General features: G+C 41.6%; 1 protein-coding gene across 3 annotated transcripts in view; it reads right to left on the bottom strand.

The window, feature by feature from the left end:
- CEP72 (centrosomal protein 72) overlaps positions 1–17,824 on the bottom strand; it is a 52,303-nt gene that overhangs the window by 14,839 nt on the left and 19,640 nt on the right. For all 3 annotated transcript variants that reach the window (XR_004644563.1, XM_034761417.1, XM_034761418.1), the window contains 5 exons: positions 15,636–15,687; positions 14,770–14,982; positions 12,094–12,401; positions 9,207–9,345; positions 5,353–5,555 (listed from right to left, as the gene is read on the bottom strand). Coding sequence is in view for 2 of the 3 variants with exons in the window: in XM_034761417.1 (XP_034617308.1) it covers positions 5,353–5,555; positions 9,207–9,345; positions 12,094–12,401; positions 14,770–14,982; positions 15,636–15,687 (915 nt within the window). In the remaining variant the exon portion in view is untranslated. The remainder of the gene's footprint in view (positions 1–5,352; positions 5,556–9,206; positions 9,346–12,093; positions 12,402–14,769; positions 14,983–15,635; positions 15,688–17,824) is intronic.

Genomic DNA, 17,824 nt, shown 5'->3' with positions numbered 1-17,824 from the left:
CCCGAGCGACCCTTAAGTCGTTGGGTATGCACACCCCGGTAACGCAGCGTAAGCCCTTTAAACCCCAGCCGCCGCAAAGGCAATACCATCCTCGACCCCGACATGAGCCGTACCGCCGTCGAGGCAGGGATAACAGGCGGAGACGTAACAATACGCCTAACCAGAGCCAGAGTCATGGCCAGGGCAAGCCACAGCCAGGAAATAAGCCAGGCTTTTGAAGTTACGCCCGAGGACAGCGTACCATATCCCATTCCGGATCCTCCTCTGTCTTTCAAAGACCGCCTGTCCCATTTCTACCGGGCATGGTCGCGCATAACATCGGACCAATGGGTCCTGCGCACAGTGAAGGCGGGCTATACCCTTCAGTTTTCCTCGCCCCCTCCCTGCCATCCCCCTTCCCCGTCCCTCTTCAGGGACCCTTCTCACGAGCAACTTCTCAAGCAGGACGTTCAGTCCCTTCTCGCTGCTGGAGCAGTAGAAGAGGTTCCAATAGACCTAAGGGGAAAAGGATTCTACTCCAGATACTTCCTGATCCCCAAGGCAAAAGGAGGCCTCCGTCCTATTTTGGACCTGCGCGATCTAAACAAGTTTCTGATCAAAGCTCGCTTCCGTATGGTCTCCCTGGGAACTATTATTCCATCCCTGGATCCGGGGGATTGGTATGCTGCCCTCGATATGAAAGACGCCACTTTCACATCTCAATCAATCCGGCCCACAGACGTTTTCTGCGCTTCATCGTCGACCAGCGCCACTTCCAGTTTACGGTCCTGCCCTTCGGCCTGGCGTCAGCACCACGAGTGTTCACAAAGTGCATGTCCGTGGTAGCAGCCTTCCTTCGAAAGAGAAGGATGCATGTATTTCCGTACCTACTAGCTACTCGCGGGCAGGTCGGAGGCCGAGGTCCGGTCTCACGTGACGCTGGCCCTGCAGACGTTCGACAAGCTCGGCCTCCGGGTCAATGTGCCCAAGTCCACGTTAGTCCCCACACAGAGGTTGGACTTCATAGGCGCAACCCTAGACTCGGTAACCGCACAAGCGAGCCTACCAGAGGCACGGTTCAGGTCAATTCACAGAGCCGTAAGCACAGTCCTAATGTTCCCCACGACAACGGCGAGGTGTTGCATGCAGATTCTGGGGCATATGGCAGCTTGCACGCACGTGGTCAGACATGCCCGCCTAAGGCTTCGGCCCCTACAGTTGTGGTTCGCCCATACGCACCGCCCCAACAGAGACCCATTGGATCAGGTAGTCACGATCCCAAACCAGGTGCTCGGCTCGCTACGCTGGTGGCTAGATCACCAACAGGTATGCGAAGGGATCCATAAGGGTAAGGTGCAACTGAGGCTGCACCCCAAATTCCTCCCAAAGGTGGTAACACAGTTTCACATGGGACAGGACATTTGCCTACCGGTGTTTTTTCCTAAACCCCATACGGACCCTCACCACCGCAGCCTACATACCCTGGATGTCCGCAGGGCGTTTGCTTTTTACCTGGAACGGACCAGGCCGTTCCGCAGATCGCCCCAGCTGTTCGTTGCTATTGCGGAACGTATGAAGGGCTTGCCTATCTCGTCACAGCGCTTGTCGGCATGGATTGTGCATTGTATACGCACTTGTTACGAGCTCGCCAATGTTCCGGCCCCGGAGATCCGGGCCCACTCGACTAGAGCCCAAGCGTCCTCAACGGCCTTCTTGGCGCAGGTCCCTATTCAGGAGATCTGTAAGGCAGCCACCTGGTCGTCGGTGCACACGTTCACAGCCCACTACACGATCCATCATCAGACCAGAGAGGACGCGATGGTCGGTCGGGCCGTGCTACAGTCAGTTGTATCTTGACTCCTACCCACCTCCAATGGTAAGCTTGGGAATCACCTAATGTGTAATGGACGTGAACAATCACTCGAAGAAGAAAGAACGGTTACTTACCTTCTGTAACTGTTGTTCTTCGAGATGTGTTGTTCACGTCCATTACACTTCCCACCCTCCTTCCCCTCTGTTGGAGTCTCCGGCAAGAAGGAACCGGAGTGGTCGGGTCGGCAGGGATATATATACCCTGGAGCGGGGCGCCGCTCTGGCGGGAAGGGGGGGGCCCGCCGGGAGCCGCTAAGGGAAAAAGTTTCCGATGTCCGCGCACACGGCGCGCGTACACCTAATGTGTAATGGACGTGAACAACACATCTCGAAGAACAACAGTTACAGAAGGTAAGTAACCGTTCTTTATGACTGTGATATCTAATGCAATAATGGCCACAGAGGAGTTGCAAAGCCACTTTGCTGAACAGGTGAGTGTTCCTTCTGTCAAAGCTAGGACCAACATTCAGGCTGCATGCTGGAAGGCAGGATTTGGGTCTTAGATCTCAATCTTCCTCCACCTATAACGCCTTAAGCAACACCCCTTTTTCCTTCTGAGACCCCAAAATCACCCCGTGTTTCTTCCATTACCCCTATATTCCAGAATTCATTGTGCTTTTAGCAAAAAAAAAAAAAACAACCTCCAAGCCCCCACAAATCTCCCCAAAAACCCAAACTAAAGCAAATCTGTGTGCAATAATAAAATAAGAACTTAATTTAAAATTCATTGTGCCATACTGAGCCAAGCAGATATTTACCTTCAGAAAACAAAGGTGACAAATGGCACACTTTAAAATATATCAAGGTACAAATTATGCACATTGAGAACTTTGAAAATTGCCTAGTCCTGAAAACTGTACACTCAAACCTTATTACTGCAACCATTTACATTCAGGCAGCTAATTTTACAACCAAGCAATAAATATTTTAACATCAAGTTTAGATTATATAGAAAACAACTCTTGTCGTGTGTGTTGGGGGGGGTGAGAAAGGGGAAGGGTTGGCAACCTACTTTTGGATCATGAGCCCAAAATTCAGAACCATTGTTTTACGAGAATAATGGAACAACTAGGAATAATCCACATGGATTCACAAAAACAACAAATTCAGACAAACCTGAATGCTTTTTTGACTGAATTACAAAATTAAAGGGATGAAAAAGACAGATATTTGGATTTTAGTAAAGCATTTGATACTTAAAATAAATTGAATTAATAAGAAGAGTATGGGCACTGTTAAATTGGCTGAAAGAAAATAAGTCTCTTCTAGATTCTATGAAAAAGCTGCCCAGTGTGTATATACACAGTGGTCAAGCTTAAAAATGAGTCAATTGCCATAAAATTACCTTCTTTAGTATAGGGAGTACTGCAAGTATTAAGCATATGGACATACAAGAAATGCCACAAACATCAAAGTAACATTATCTAGGCAAAATTGGAAAGATTAGGCATGATCACTGTTAAATCCTCAATTTAATGGGATGAAAGCCTATCACAGTATTAATAATTGGGGGGAGGAAAGTGGTTCAATTCCTCTAAAACACACACAATATATTTCATAAATATAAAGGGAACTAGAAGTTGTTTTTAAATTTAACAACTATTTAGTCTTGGCATCAAAGTATTTCACTTGAAGAGGAAAAAGAAGTTGATACAAGCTGCTTACACAGTGCATGCTAATGAGCAAAGAGAAGATCATCTGAATCTTTCTTCTGAATTGTCTGACCATTTGATAGGATAGGATGCTACTGGGAGTTTGATCAGAAGGTAAGTGTAATTAAACCTAGATTTCCAAAAGAGTTCAGGTTATACACCCAAGCACTGGCTTTGGTATGCAGTTTACAAATATTTTGAAGTATTTGTGGACTCACTTGCCTCTCCATTGCACTTCCCATATAGGCAGCACCAGCAGATCTTTAAACGACTAAAAGCACACTCAACAGTCATTCTGCACTTGCTCAGCCTGTTGTTGAACCGCCCCTTGCTGTTGTCAAGGTGCCCCATGTATGGCTTCACAAGCCACGGCATTAAAGGGTACGCAGGGTCTCCCAGGATCTCAATGGGCATTTCGACTTCTCCTACTGTGATATTCTGGTCCGGGAAGAAAGTCCCTGCTTGCAGCTTCCTGAACAGGCCAGTGTTCCAAAAGATGCATGCGTCATGCACCTTTCCGGACCAGCCTGCGTTAATGTCTACGAAACACCCACAGTGATTTACAAGAGCCTGGAAAACAATTGAGAAATGCCTCTTCTGATTAATGTACTCAGTGGCTAGGTGGTCTGGTGCCAGAATTGGAATGTGCGTGCCATCTATCGCCCTCCGCAGTTGCGGAAGCCCATTTGTGCAAAGCCATCCACAATGTCACGCATGTTTCCCAGAGCCATGATCTTTTGGAGCAGGATGCGATGAAATGGCCCTGCACACTTCCCTCAACACGACTCCAACAGTTGACTTTCCCACTCCGAATTGATTAGTGACCGATCAGTAGCAGTCTGGAGTAGCCAGCTTCCACAGTGCAATCGCCACATGCTTCTCCAACAGCAGGGCAGCTCTCATTCTCATGTCCTTGCGCTGGAGGACTGGGGTGAGCTCATCACAGTCCCATGAATGTGGCTTTTCTCATTCAAAAGTTCTGCAGCCACTGCTCATCATCCAAGACGTGTGTGATGATGCGATCCAGCCACTCAGTGCTTGTTTCCCGAGCCCAAAAGCAGCGTTCCACTGTGGTCAACACCTCCGTGAATGCCACAAGTAATCTCATGTCATAGTTAGTATGTGTGGCGAGATCCATGTCGCACTCCTCTGGACTTTGTAGTTTAAGGAAAACTCCACTGCCACTCATGACGTGTTGGTCAGAGCGAGCAGCATATACTGGTCAACACTTCGGGATCCATTCCTGCAGACCAAAGAGGCAGAGCCCGCAGTGCACAAACCGTTGAAAGATGGCGCCAAATGAGGATGCAAGCACAGAGATTGCTGGGATGCGAAGCAATGCATCACGGACCAGGGGATAGGACCTAGGATGCCACGTGACCGCCTCCGTCTTCCCACAACTCTTAGCAGCAGAAGAGGAAGAGATGCTCTGTGGGATAGCTGCCCAGAGTGTACCGCTCCAAATATCGCTGTAAGTGTGAACACGCTATTGCGCAGGCAGCGGATAGTGTGAACACACAACAGCAGTTTCCCTTCAGTGCTCTCTGAGCAGCGCTGTAACTCCCGGCGCTGTAACTCTGCCAGTGTAGACATACTCTTGGTGATGACTGACAAACTAGGTCTCTGTAGTCCAGAGAGATTCAGGCTTTTCACATATTCCAATAATCAAATTCAATTTGAACTCTGATTGCCACAATTGAAAGCTAGTGTATTAACTATACCCACTAACAAGATCTTTCCAGTTTGAATTAGAAACTCATATGATTAAACACTTCACTTTTACCACACGTGCATTCAATTTCATCCACACCACAGAATCATTAGAAGAAAATAGAAGTGCCATAATCACCATGTCTTTTCGAGAGTTGCTCAGTTCTGACATCAGACTGTTAATCTTTATGTTGTATTGCTGATCTTGTTCAGACAAAGGACTTTGTAAAGTCTTTTTCTCTACAAGCAGATTATTCACCTCCTGACACATTGTTGCAGAATCTTTTTGTTGATCCGCAGGTGCAGATTTCTGCATTGCAGACAAAACAAGTCCTGCCTGAGCTGTGAATTAAAAACAGAACAGAGCAGATTAGGCAAGGGTCTCAAACAATGTCTGCAGTTGGTGATAATCAAATCTAATCAATGATTTCTATTGACTTCAATGGAGTTCATCTGAAATTACGCTACAGTAATTTATTGCAGAATTTGGCTCAGTAAGTGTAACTGGACTGAAGAAAATTGCTTTTGATAACACATCCTACTGCTACATTTCTGCAATGAAAAGGTAATATCAAAACTGGATGATGTCATAAATCATGCAAGTACTCAAAATCCAGCCAAGGCAAATTACACGTTTAATGGCTAATTTTTAGGATTTTCAGTTACTCCCACTGCCAACCAGCAGCAGTGTCTCATTCAAGTGTGTGCAAGAACTGCACTTAGGAGAAAGCGATAGCCATACAAGGGCAGGCTTGAAGATAGACATAAGGCTCGAGGGCAGGGCACTTCCACAGGAATGTATTGAGGGTTCCAAGAAAACTGTAACTAGCACAGGCAGTGGCTCCATTCCTCATGGTATATGATAAAGAGCGTTTACAAACCAAATAGCCTGCAGCACCTACTCCCTTCAGTTTACTATACTGTGACATATCAGGCTACAATCCAGACTAATAGATAGCTGTGTCATCCCTGACCTCTAACCTACGGTGCCCTTTGCAATGCTTTGCTGCTGTAGCCTCCAGCATGCAAGTCACTCCCAGCTATGTCTGTCTGCGTGCTGCAGCCAACCTGCACACCTTGGCTCTTAACAGCCTTGGTTATACTGCAGGTGACCCCAACACGCACCCAGTCTTAGGCTGGGTCTACACTACCCCCCTGAATCGGCAGGTAGAAATCGATCTCTCAGGGATCGATTTATCACATCCCGTCGGGACGCGACAATCGATCCCCGAATCGATGCTCTTACTCCACCAGCAGAGGTGGGAGTAAGCGCCGTCGACGGGAAGCCGCAGAGGTCGATTTTGCCGCCGTCCCTACAGTGGGGTAAGTCGGCTGCAATACGTCGAATTCAGCTACGCTCTTCGCGTAGCTGAATTTGCGTATCTTAAATCGACCCCCCCGTAGTGAAGATGTAGCCTTAGATTTCCCCCCGAAATATATGTCCTGTACTCCCCAGCCCTCTCCTGACCCTACAAGTTTATATAAAGTCTGTTATTGCTTTAATAGAAATAATATGCACGTAACTTGCCACCCCAAATGAAGTTTCTCAGACACTTCCATTTAAACACACTGGATTAGAGCAAACAATAAAACAAGTTTAACTATAAAGAGACTTTAAGTGAGTACAAGTAATGGGGCACAAAAGTCAGAAAAGGTTACAAGAAAATAAAGTTAACACACTGCTGGTACTTAACTTAATCTATATCAGGTTCAAGCAAAGTTTCTCACCATATGCTTTCAGCAGTCTTACTGGCTTAATATCTTAGGTCAGGATCCCTTCTCTAGTCCAGCGAATGCTTCCTTTGTTACTTCTGGTGCCATGAATACAATAGTGGAGGAGGGGGGGAGGGGGAGAGAGAGATCCTCTTAGGGTTGTTTGTCCCTCCTTTTTATAGTCTCTCTCTTGAAAAACACTTCCAGCTGAGATTCAGGAGACAGAGTCTACAGAAAAGGATATTCCCTGCTGCTTTTCCTAGCCTGTTTAAGCACCCTTTGTTACCCTTCCTGCTTGATGGCTCTGATTACTGCTTAAATGCAAATTAAGCAGAGCATACATTCCTTTGTTTGAGAGAGAGAGAGAGCGGTTTGTCAATCTCAGTTTGGAACATGTGTTAATAACATCCAGTGAAATCTTGTAACTTCACATACAATGTTGCCACACGCATTTTATCGGGACAATAATGCCCAGCAAATTATGAGTTTTCAAATGATACCCCACAAGGTATACATTGTACATAAAGTTATTACAACAATGTGTAGGGTGTGGACATGCATACATTCTGTCGTATACACAAAATGAATTTTTTAGAAAAAGCACCATGCTCAGTAGCCCTACCTGTTGTTTAATTATGCATTCTCATAACTTTCATCTGCACCCATCAGGATCTAAGTGACTTCTAACCCACATGGAAATTCTGATATTTGACAGAACACAGAAGTTTTGATCTGTAAATATCTGAGTTGCATCACTCCTTTCCTATTTAATATTGTTCATTCTACTTATAGAATGGCCATATTGGGTCATCTAGCCCAGTATACAGCCTTCCGACAGTGGCCAATGACAGACGATTCAGACCTTCACAACATCTCCTGCAACAAGTTCCACAGGTTGACTGTGTTGTGTGAAGCAGTACTTCCATTTGTTTATAAACATGCCTCCTATTAATTTCATTGGGTGACATGCCTCCCTCCCCCAGTTATTGTGTTTATGTGAAGGGGTAAATAACGCTTCCTTATGCACATTCTTCACACTATTCATGATTTTATAGACCTCTAGCTGCAAAGGTGAAGTTACATAACAGACGCCTTAGCAATACAGATAGTAGTAGATCCATTACAGCAGTACTGTACCTAAGGTGGGGGTAAAATAAAATGTATGAATTAATTTCCTTTTTAATACGTGATTGTAGCAAAAGTGGAGGTGGGGGGACAAAAAAACCTAAAGAGAAACTAGTTGGGCTGTCAGCCACGTGCACCCCAGAAATAGCCACAAAAAAGTATACGTTTGAATCCACTTTTCTAAAAGCTACTTACTTTGTTCAAAATTGTACATAAAATTTTAAAAGAAAATCTACATCACAAATACCTGGAGTTTGATCTAGGAGTCCAATCTTGGCAAATCTAAATTCTGCAAAGGGGTTGGGAGGATTGAGCCATAAAGACAATGCTATCCCTTATGGGTAATACAAATGCTAAAGGCTCAATTGTGGCCCCAGAATAAGGGGCCAGTACAACAGCCCAGGAAAGAGTGTAATTCGCTGAAGGAGTTTCACTAGTGGGCCAGGTTTATATCCAGCTCATCATATATTCCTTGACCTGCCAGCACAGCTATGCTAGCCTGGATGTGGCAGAGTGAGGAAGACAAACCTTCCCCCTACTCTTCCCCCTGCCATCCATTTGCACAAAGCAGGGGACATAGTGGTTCTGAAGAGCATGCTTCCCTTTCTGTGCTGTTCCCCATTATGTGAGTATCTGATGCAGAAAAACAAAGAGATACCTCCTGCCCGCTTACACCAGTGCGCTGCTGGATTGTAATGTAGGCCTAAATTAAGATCAAAGCTAGTTGGTCTAACAGTGGTGCAACACCTTACTTCTGTTTGGCCTGAGACCACCATTCTAACACTGTATTTTTATTCGCTTCTGGTTTTCATGTCCAATGAATAAGTAAAATAAAAGCCACCTTATGCACGGATGTGGAATTGCTTATGTCGGTCTTCAGTCCATAATGTGTTGAATGGATTATTATCATCAGTTTAGGTGCTGGAAATCTGATTACTGATTATCATGCCATAGACAGAGGCTAAAATCTATCATTTAAATTATACTAGTCAAGATGGAATTATATCGCAAACTCACAAAACCTGAAAACACACTAATCTGTTAATACACAAAGCTCCTGTGTTTCCAAGCAAGCCCCAATAAATAATGATGTACATTCTATATAAATCTTAGGTTGTTCACTAATCTCTGTTAAAATATCTTTTTCTTACTTACAAAGAAATTTCTCATTGCAGTGGAGTGATTTGTAACCATTCCAATATTTGTCTACTAAGTCCAGAAGATGTTCCATAGGTGTTGCTTCATACAGATGTTTATTAGCTGACTGAGTTGCTACTTGATGCGTTTCGAACACCTGAATTAAAAAAAAAAATATATATATATATCTTTCATGCACTAGAACTGCAAATGTTTTCAATTTGGTCCATATAACCTTTTAAGTGCAGAAATGTGACATGCAACAAAGAGAGGAATTTAAAGGGACAATCAGGAAGTTTTGGCCCAAAATTTGGGTTGGTTATTAAAAAAAAAACTAGAAAATAACACCAATATTATGCGTCTGACGAAGTGGGTATTCACCCACGAAAGCTTATGCTCCAGTACGTCTGTTAGTCTATAAGGTGCCACAGGACTCTTCGTTGCTTTTTACAGATCCAGACTAACACGGCTACCCCTCTGATACTAATATTATGGTGGTGGCCTTATAGTACCAGCTAATTTTAAAGATGCAGTTTCCTTCATAGTTCCCAGTTTTCTCACACTTTTATTTCTGAAAACTTTTGGTCTGAAAATACCTATGCTTGGTTTCTGCCTGAAGGTGAACTGTCTAGGAAAAATTCTGACCACAATTTTGTCAACATTTTTGATTTATGGGAGGGTAAAATATCATTACATGCAGGGCTGGTAGTACTGCCTGACACTTCCCACTATAAGACACTGTTTTCAGTTGCTTATAACTTTGCCAAACTTTAACCATTTCAATTGAAATTTTACATGCTGGGTGTTTTTTGCCTGGTTTTTTGGGGGGGTAGGGGGGGGAGGGGGGGAACTGCAGCCAAAATAGTTAGGTCATTTCCAAAAACCCAGCTTGGAAAAAATACATTTTGCCCATGTTAATAACTTCTGACGATCTTTTCTCTGAACAGCTCTGGCATCCCCATGCTTTGCAATGATGACCTGAAATTTGACAAGGATGTGGCCTTTGTGTCAGGAATGCATTGTTTGCCCCCTTAAATTTGCCCAAATCTGGCCAATTTATAAACCTTTTAGGGGGAGGAGGGAATGCAAGTCTGCTCATGCTCAGTAGAGGCTTCCTAGACTTCTGTTACCATAATCTCCAAAAATTTCATCTTCACTGAGCATGCTTGAGCCTCTCTCAGTTCCTAGTGCTGACCAGACTACCATGCACCATCCCTATCACTTGATTAGTCACTTGCCTAACACTGAACAGGAACTCTGAGGCATAGGCAGGGACAGAATCCAATACCAAGGGCAGAATTCAACTGCCTTAACCAGGAGACCATCCTTTCCCTTCCTGCAATCCCCTGCCTCATTCACTACACGCCCTCCAACTTCTGCAACAAATGAGGCAGGAGTGCTACAGACAACAGCCTCCTTCACTACACAATCCTGATTCATCCCCAGAGCAAGCTCCCTTGCAGTGAATGAGGCAAGGGATCGGGGGGGGGGAGGGGGGAAGGGGGGGAAACAGCATTTAATCACATAATTAAAGACTGTGTATTATTTATAACCTCTACATGGAAGGGGCCACGCAACATTAATTCTAACATTTTGAGTATTTGAATTTGCAAGCTTAATGTTTTTAATGTAGTTTTTCTTGTGTAATATATACACATAGAGGGAGAAAATGTGTTTTCTCCAGGACAACTACTGTAATTAAACATTTTTAATAGGGTTACAGCAAAAACAAATGGAATTTGAAACACCATACACACACAGTACTGCTTGGTTTGGGCAGCGGGAAAGTAAAAAGTTGTAAGTGATTGAAAGTTGGGGTTTTTTTTGAGCTTTCAGATCAGCATCTACTAAATTTCAGCAGAGCTTAGTGAAGCTCCATCTCCATCTGACACTAAGTCCCTCTCAACTTAGCCAAGAGTCCAGTGCCCAGTTACCTCAATCTGCTCTAGGACAATTTTCAGGAGGGAGATAGTAGCTTTTACTAAACATACACGGAAAAATCTTCACTCAGACAACCATAACATCAGGGAGAGCGGATACATATAAAAATGAATTCCGCAAGAACAGGGTCTTTTTGCAGTGTTTACTGACTATTGCAATATTCAGTACATTGTAATTTTTCATTTTTAAAAAGTATGTCTCTGTTCGTGAAGTTCCAGCCACTACAGAATAAAACTTTCTCCAGCCAAAGAATAGCAAGAGCAAAGACAGGAATTCATCTCCCTGAGATGTGAACTACAAAGCCAAATTGTGAATAAGCATGGGGCATTTGCTTTAATTTTTTTTTTTTTTTTTTTTAAAAAGGACTCTTGCCAACTCCCACAACTTTATCACAATTTCTATTTACTGCAATTTCTATTTACTGTAAGGAACAAAACAATCCTGCATTTTTAGGGAGCTGGAGAGGATGATCTAACAGTATCTTTTAACTAACTTGAAGCTGCTGCAAAAATTCCAGGGCAACACAGAATTCTGCACTGCTATGCCACACAAGTCAGGAGGCCTTGCTGCAAAGGTTAGGTCCAGTATACAACAAAGCACACAGGGCCTTGCCATATACTGTCAGTATATCATCTTGACAATCCTCAGTCTTTTTACTGCATCAGTGAGACTAATAGTCACTCCTAAACCATGTTCCTCCGTGTTAGCATTCTTCAGTGCCAGATCAGATAATGAGCAAGCTAAATTACTATTTTATAATAATGGCTGTGGATGTTATGGGCACTCATTCATGGCAAGATAAAGACAGCGCACTGACGACAACAAACTGGTATTGGTGGAGGAAAAACTAAACACTATTTTGTTTTGTCTTTAGTAATTGTCCATTTTAATAGTTCAATCTAATAATAAATAATGAAACTAAACACTTTAAAGAAATCACCAACTCTTCTGTTCTAGCGTTTACCTCTCTGACATCTGTAGTTTTGCTATTTGGCCTTTGCTCTTCAGGTCCAGGTTCCTGAATGGAAGGAGGATGGTTTCTCCCACTCTCTTGCATTGTTTCTTGTTTAGACACATTCACACTAACATTAGGTTGTCCATTATTTTTCTGCAAAGCTGCAGAGTAAGTTTGGTTCTGAACTGGTTGGTTTCCTCCATTATGTGATGTTCTATTGCAAAGTAATCTAGATGCTGATAATGTATTAAAAATCTTCTGAGCCTGTGTATGCATCTTTGGAGAGGAGAGGACTGGAGAAGAAATTTCTTGAGAGTCTCCAAAAGAAAAAATACAGAGTCACTTAACCAGAATGACCTTGTTCTTTTAAATTAGCATCAAAAGTCAAAAAATTAACAAAACATTAATATACCATTTTTAAACAAGGGTTGAACTATTTTTTTCTGAACACTGGTAAAGAGATGATAAAGTTAATTGGTCCAGAGAACAGGTTTACTACTAGGATAGGTCAGGAAATTTTAACTTTTTTCAGCTTTGAAATAAGCATGTTTTTCATTGAATGACATCTAAGTCTATATTATATAAATTATTTCAAAATGAATAACAGATTTACCTCCAGTCTACTAGTCATTCAATATTATGTACAGTGCCACTCTGTCTTAGAATTATATGTTATTGAAACCAAAAGGCAAGCATTATGTAGAGATATTATTGTAATAGTTACAATAAAATGTTTGTTTAAGAAACTAGAGGCAGGTTAAGATTGAAGCCCAAATTTAAATTTACTGAATTAAAAAACAAACAAAAAACACCTCTGTCCTAAGCGTAAGCTGCATAGAAGATTGAATATCAAAATTAAATTTATAAGGGAAACTGCCCAAAAATTTTTAACCACAGAGTCACTACTTGGGCTTAGTACAAATGTTATTTCATGACAGTATCATTTAGAACTTTTAAAGTACTGATGTTCATGCTAACCTAATATGCTATGGAATCAATGAAGACTGAGTAAGTTAAACCAACTAATATTTGGCACCAGTGCTCTTTAAGTGAGAGCTGATTATAATGTGGCCAACAACAGCCCTTTGTGCTTAAATTGAAAGACATTAGTTGAACAAAAGTATTTCATTACTATAGTCTAGAATATAGGTACATACTTCACGAAATGAGTGGAGAGTTCATTTATTAAACAATCCTTGTCAAATGGCAAACATTATTTAGCAATATTGGAAAAATCCACTAGGTGGGGCCATTGACATGGACCAGATATTAAACCTGAGATCTTCCAAGAAGATTTCAACCAAAATTCCTTCTGGGGACTGTGGCTGCTGCACAGTCCTCCTAGAACCGATTTAAGACTATGTCTTCAGTACACAAGAAAAAAAGTGTGGAGGTTTTATTTACTTTTTCTCTTGAGATGGCTGTCCATATAGTGGAGACAATACACTGGTACTTTTCTACTAGAGCCAGGTGAAATTTTTCAGTCCAATTCCTTTTTTGCCAAAAAATGCATTTTTAGGTCAATTCAATCTATTTACAAATTTGGGTTGATTTCAGCAAATAGCTTCAGCCGAATAAATGAGAAAAATTCAAAAGAAAATTGTTCATATCAATGTTTTTTAAATGAGACATTTCAACTTTTCGAAACAAAGTTTCATTTTGATATTTTGCTAGTTTAAATAAATTTTAAAAGTAACAAAATATTTCACTTTGACCTCAAACAAACCTTGTTTTCATTTCAGTCACTAAACTGAAAAATCAGTTATTCACTCTGCTCTACTCTTTACTTCGCAGCCCCCACAGGTTTGACCTCTACTAGCTACGTTGAGGTAAAAGCTACCGATGCTTTGTCTCTACTATGATTTTTCACCGAGCGCTAACTCTGTTTTCTCTAGAAAAGAGGGGAGAGGAAGAGTTAGTCAGAGGCTCCCCCAAATAACTGAAATAAGCAATTGGGCTAGATTCTGTGGTGTATGTCTCAGGAAGCTCAGCACAGATGGCACCCCACCAGGCATCTTTGCATCTACCAGATTGTACCTGTTCTAAGGGCCATTACAGCCCCTAGTGTAAGTCAGAGTGTTTCCAAGGGGTTCGCTAATTTATGGCAACCTCTCCAGCTATTTTGGGTTAAAGAGCAACCCCTAGTCATGTTGCTCCAAATGCTATGGCCAATCTCCCTTCTGCCATGCCCCTATGCCGGGCACTGTAAGGTTGGGAGGGGCAGCACGGAGCCAGGTACGTTGGTCCCATGCTGGTCCTGCACCAGGGAAAATTCTCTCTGGGGCCCTGGCAGTTCCATTATGACTCCTATATGCCACCGGATGTGAGGTGCGGGAGACACGCTCGTCTTTCACCAACCTGTGAGTAAATAAAAATGTACGCAAGTCACATCTTGACTAGAATTTCAAAAAGTTGTTTATAATCTGACTTTGCTGACTAACAAATACAGAACACATGGAAATGAATTGGATTTGTAGACAGTTTGGGGTTTGTTTGTCTTTTCATTTGGAGTTAACAGCGGTCTGAGTAAAAAGATTAGAAATACACTCAGAAAACCACAAATGAGATAGCAGAACTGCTGTAACCAGACACTTCCATATAAACACACAGCGGACAATGAAAGTTTGCATTATAGAAGTTATCTGAACAACTCAAGAAAAAGCACAAAACTTCTGCATTGGTTACCTGGATGGGGTGTGAAATTGGCATGGGTTGTAATTTTTTTATAAGATTCAGCCTCATCTTGAAATTTCAGATTAGGGTCTCTCTTAGGAAGATCTTGACTCTTATTGTCTGAAAATGTAACTTTGGTACTATTTTTCCTTTTCTCATTCCCTTGCTTAATGGTATTATGTACAACAGGCAGAGTTGGTGAACAATCAGGCAAACTTCTGTACTCTAGAAACAAATTATATTATGTTTTAAAAATTTATTTAAACTCCTTAAATTAGATGGTAGGAAGTAACATAATAAACACACATCTTGGAATTTGTAACATAGAATACTCGGTGATCCTCTATCAGAATAAACTTTTTTAAAAGATGGTAAAGTAATGGCTATTTATTTTTGCAATTAATCCAAGTTTTGAATCTTTATTCAGGAAACTGGGTGTGTATAGCTTTATAAATTTCTAATTTAACATTGCAATGAGTCTCCTGTAGATCTCCACATAATAGCAATACACAGGATGCAGAATTATTTGCAAAAGGTATGAACCTGAAATATTTTCAAATGCTATTGCAGGGCTAACAATGAGTAATTTTATCTTTGATAAAAGTATCTGACACAAACAAGAAGTCAATGATTAAAAACTAGAATAGATTAAATTATTCTCTCAATGCATGTTAAAGCCGTCGGCTTTTCCTTTATTTGTCAGTAAAACTCCCATAGCAGTAAAATTAATGGTAAATAGCCCCACTAAATTGGAATATCCGATAATTGACAAATAAGATTAAAAACTACATAATCTTTACTCATTTGTTGTACCAAAGATTGTTCTTTGTACATAGACATAATATACAGCACAAGATTAACACACAAACAACTGTTACCTTCGTCCGTTTCCTGAACTTTCAATGCGTTTCTGGTTTCTGAACTAACATCCTAGATTTAAAAATATCAATACATAATCAGTATGAAAACATAGCACTCAGGAAACTATACTGCAAATCTGATAAAGTGCTTCAAATCAAGACTTATGCCTTGAAAGCTTTATTCTGCCTCTTAAAACGAAATAATCAGCTGTTATAGGAAAACCACAGAATCCAAGATTCTGTACAGGTAAATAAAGGAGGTATGTATTTTAAAATAATATTGTTTTTAAAGTGCAAAGATAGTTTCGAGCACACGTAACTGGTTTGGTATGTTGAACAATTTATTAAGAAAAATTTCTAAACTTTAGTTCATCTTTACGTAAAGTGTACCGCCACTTAGACCCCAATCCCATAAAGTCTTGTACTTTAAGCATCTGTGCAATTCGATTTATTTCAAATGGATTACACACATGCTCAAAATTAAGCACCTGCATAAATCTTTACAGTATTGGGGCCCTAGAGTTTACAATTCAGTAGAAATTTTGGCAGGTAATGTCTTCCTTGAATTAACTGTACTTCCTATAAGAACATGTAAGTGAATAGCAACAGAGGGTCCTGTGGCACCTTTGAGACTAACAGAAGTATTGGGAGCATAAGCTTTCGTGGGTAAGAACCTCACTTCTTCAGATGCATTTGCATCTGAAGAAGTGAGGTTCTTACCCACGAAAGCTTATGCTCCCAATACTTCTGTTAGTCTCAAAGGTGCCACAGGACCCTCTGTTGCTATTCACTTACATGTTCTTATAGGAAGTACAGTTAATTCAAGGAAGACATTACCTGCCAAAATTTCTACTGAATTGTAAACTCTAGGGCCCCAATACTGTGAAGATTTATGCAGGTGCTTAATTTTGAGCATGTNTTCGTGGGTAAGAACCTCACTTCTTCAGATGCAAGTCATCTTGCATCTGAAGAAGTGAGGTTCTTACCCACGAAAGCTTATGCTCCCAATACTTCTGTTAGTCTCAAAGGTGCCACAGGACCCTCTGTTGCTTTTTACAGATTCAGACTAACACAGCTACCCCTCTGATATTTGACATCATGTAAGTGAATGATAGATTAACAAGAAAACATTTCCAAAGTGCTTGTCTAGAGTTCTCCTTTTCTCTCACTAATTTTTCCCCCTTTCAAAAGGGAGATAGAAAACAAATGCTGAAGCTAATAGTAGATTTTATAGATACAGAACAGTACTCAGCTTATTATTACTGGACCAGAACAGTGAAATATTTAGCAAGATGTTCATGGCATCTTGGGGTGCGAATCTGCCACACACTACACTGTCCATGCAGACCCTGCTGATGGGTGTTAACGGTTTGCTAGTGCACTTTGAGCTAGTCCAGAGAACTACGTCAAAGCACACTAACAAACTGTTAATACGGATCATCAGGGTCCACATGGACATTTGGTCCATGGCAGGGAAGATTCACACCCCTGTTTGCTGCAAACTAAATGTTCATATAGACAAGCCCTTACCCTGCATTAGTGCAAAATTCTAGGGAATAATTTAAGAGTAATTTCTGAAACTCTATTCTCACTTCAACTCATATCTTACCTTTAAAAAAAGAAAGTTATTCTGGGCCAGACTCAGTCTTTAGGTGCAAATACTATTTTTCTCCATGACTCAGAAAGCACCCTCCTACTTAAAGCAGCAACTCCCTCACAAAAAAACCTGAGTAAACAGATGGGCTTTGCAATGCGACCCACAGATTAAGAACCTTAAGCTCTCTCTTTCCCAAAGAAGGGAGCAAGATCTATAACTGAGAAGTCTCCTCTGAAAAACACCCTGCCATGAGACCCCTCATGTAAATTTGGGGCCAGTCAATTTAAGGAGACTTGATGGTCTCAACAGTCAGACAAAAGCATAAGGAGAGAGGTGGCTGCTAAAGTAGTCGGGGCCCAAACCAATAATGAATTTCTGAGCAAAAAAATCAGTATCTTGAACTGTATCCAGAATAAATTGGCAGCAAATGAAGTCTCGGGAGCGTAGATTTAAATCGTCCTTTTCTAAAATACCACTGAGTCTGCCCTCATTCTGCATTAGCCTCTCTTTGCATGCAAGCAATACTACTAAGCAGTGGAAGTGCCAAAACCAGAATAGCCTTGGTTTAAAAGGGAAGGGGCTGCCGATAGGGCCTTCTCCATGAAGGAAA

Source organism: Trachemys scripta, chromosome 2 (assembly GCF_013100865.1).
Source record: "Trachemys scripta elegans isolate TJP31775 chromosome 2, CAS_Tse_1.0, whole genome shotgun sequence".
NCBI lineage: Eukaryota > Metazoa > Chordata > Testudines > Emydidae > Trachemys > Trachemys scripta.
This window is presented reverse-complemented; position numbering and strand designations above follow the sequence as displayed.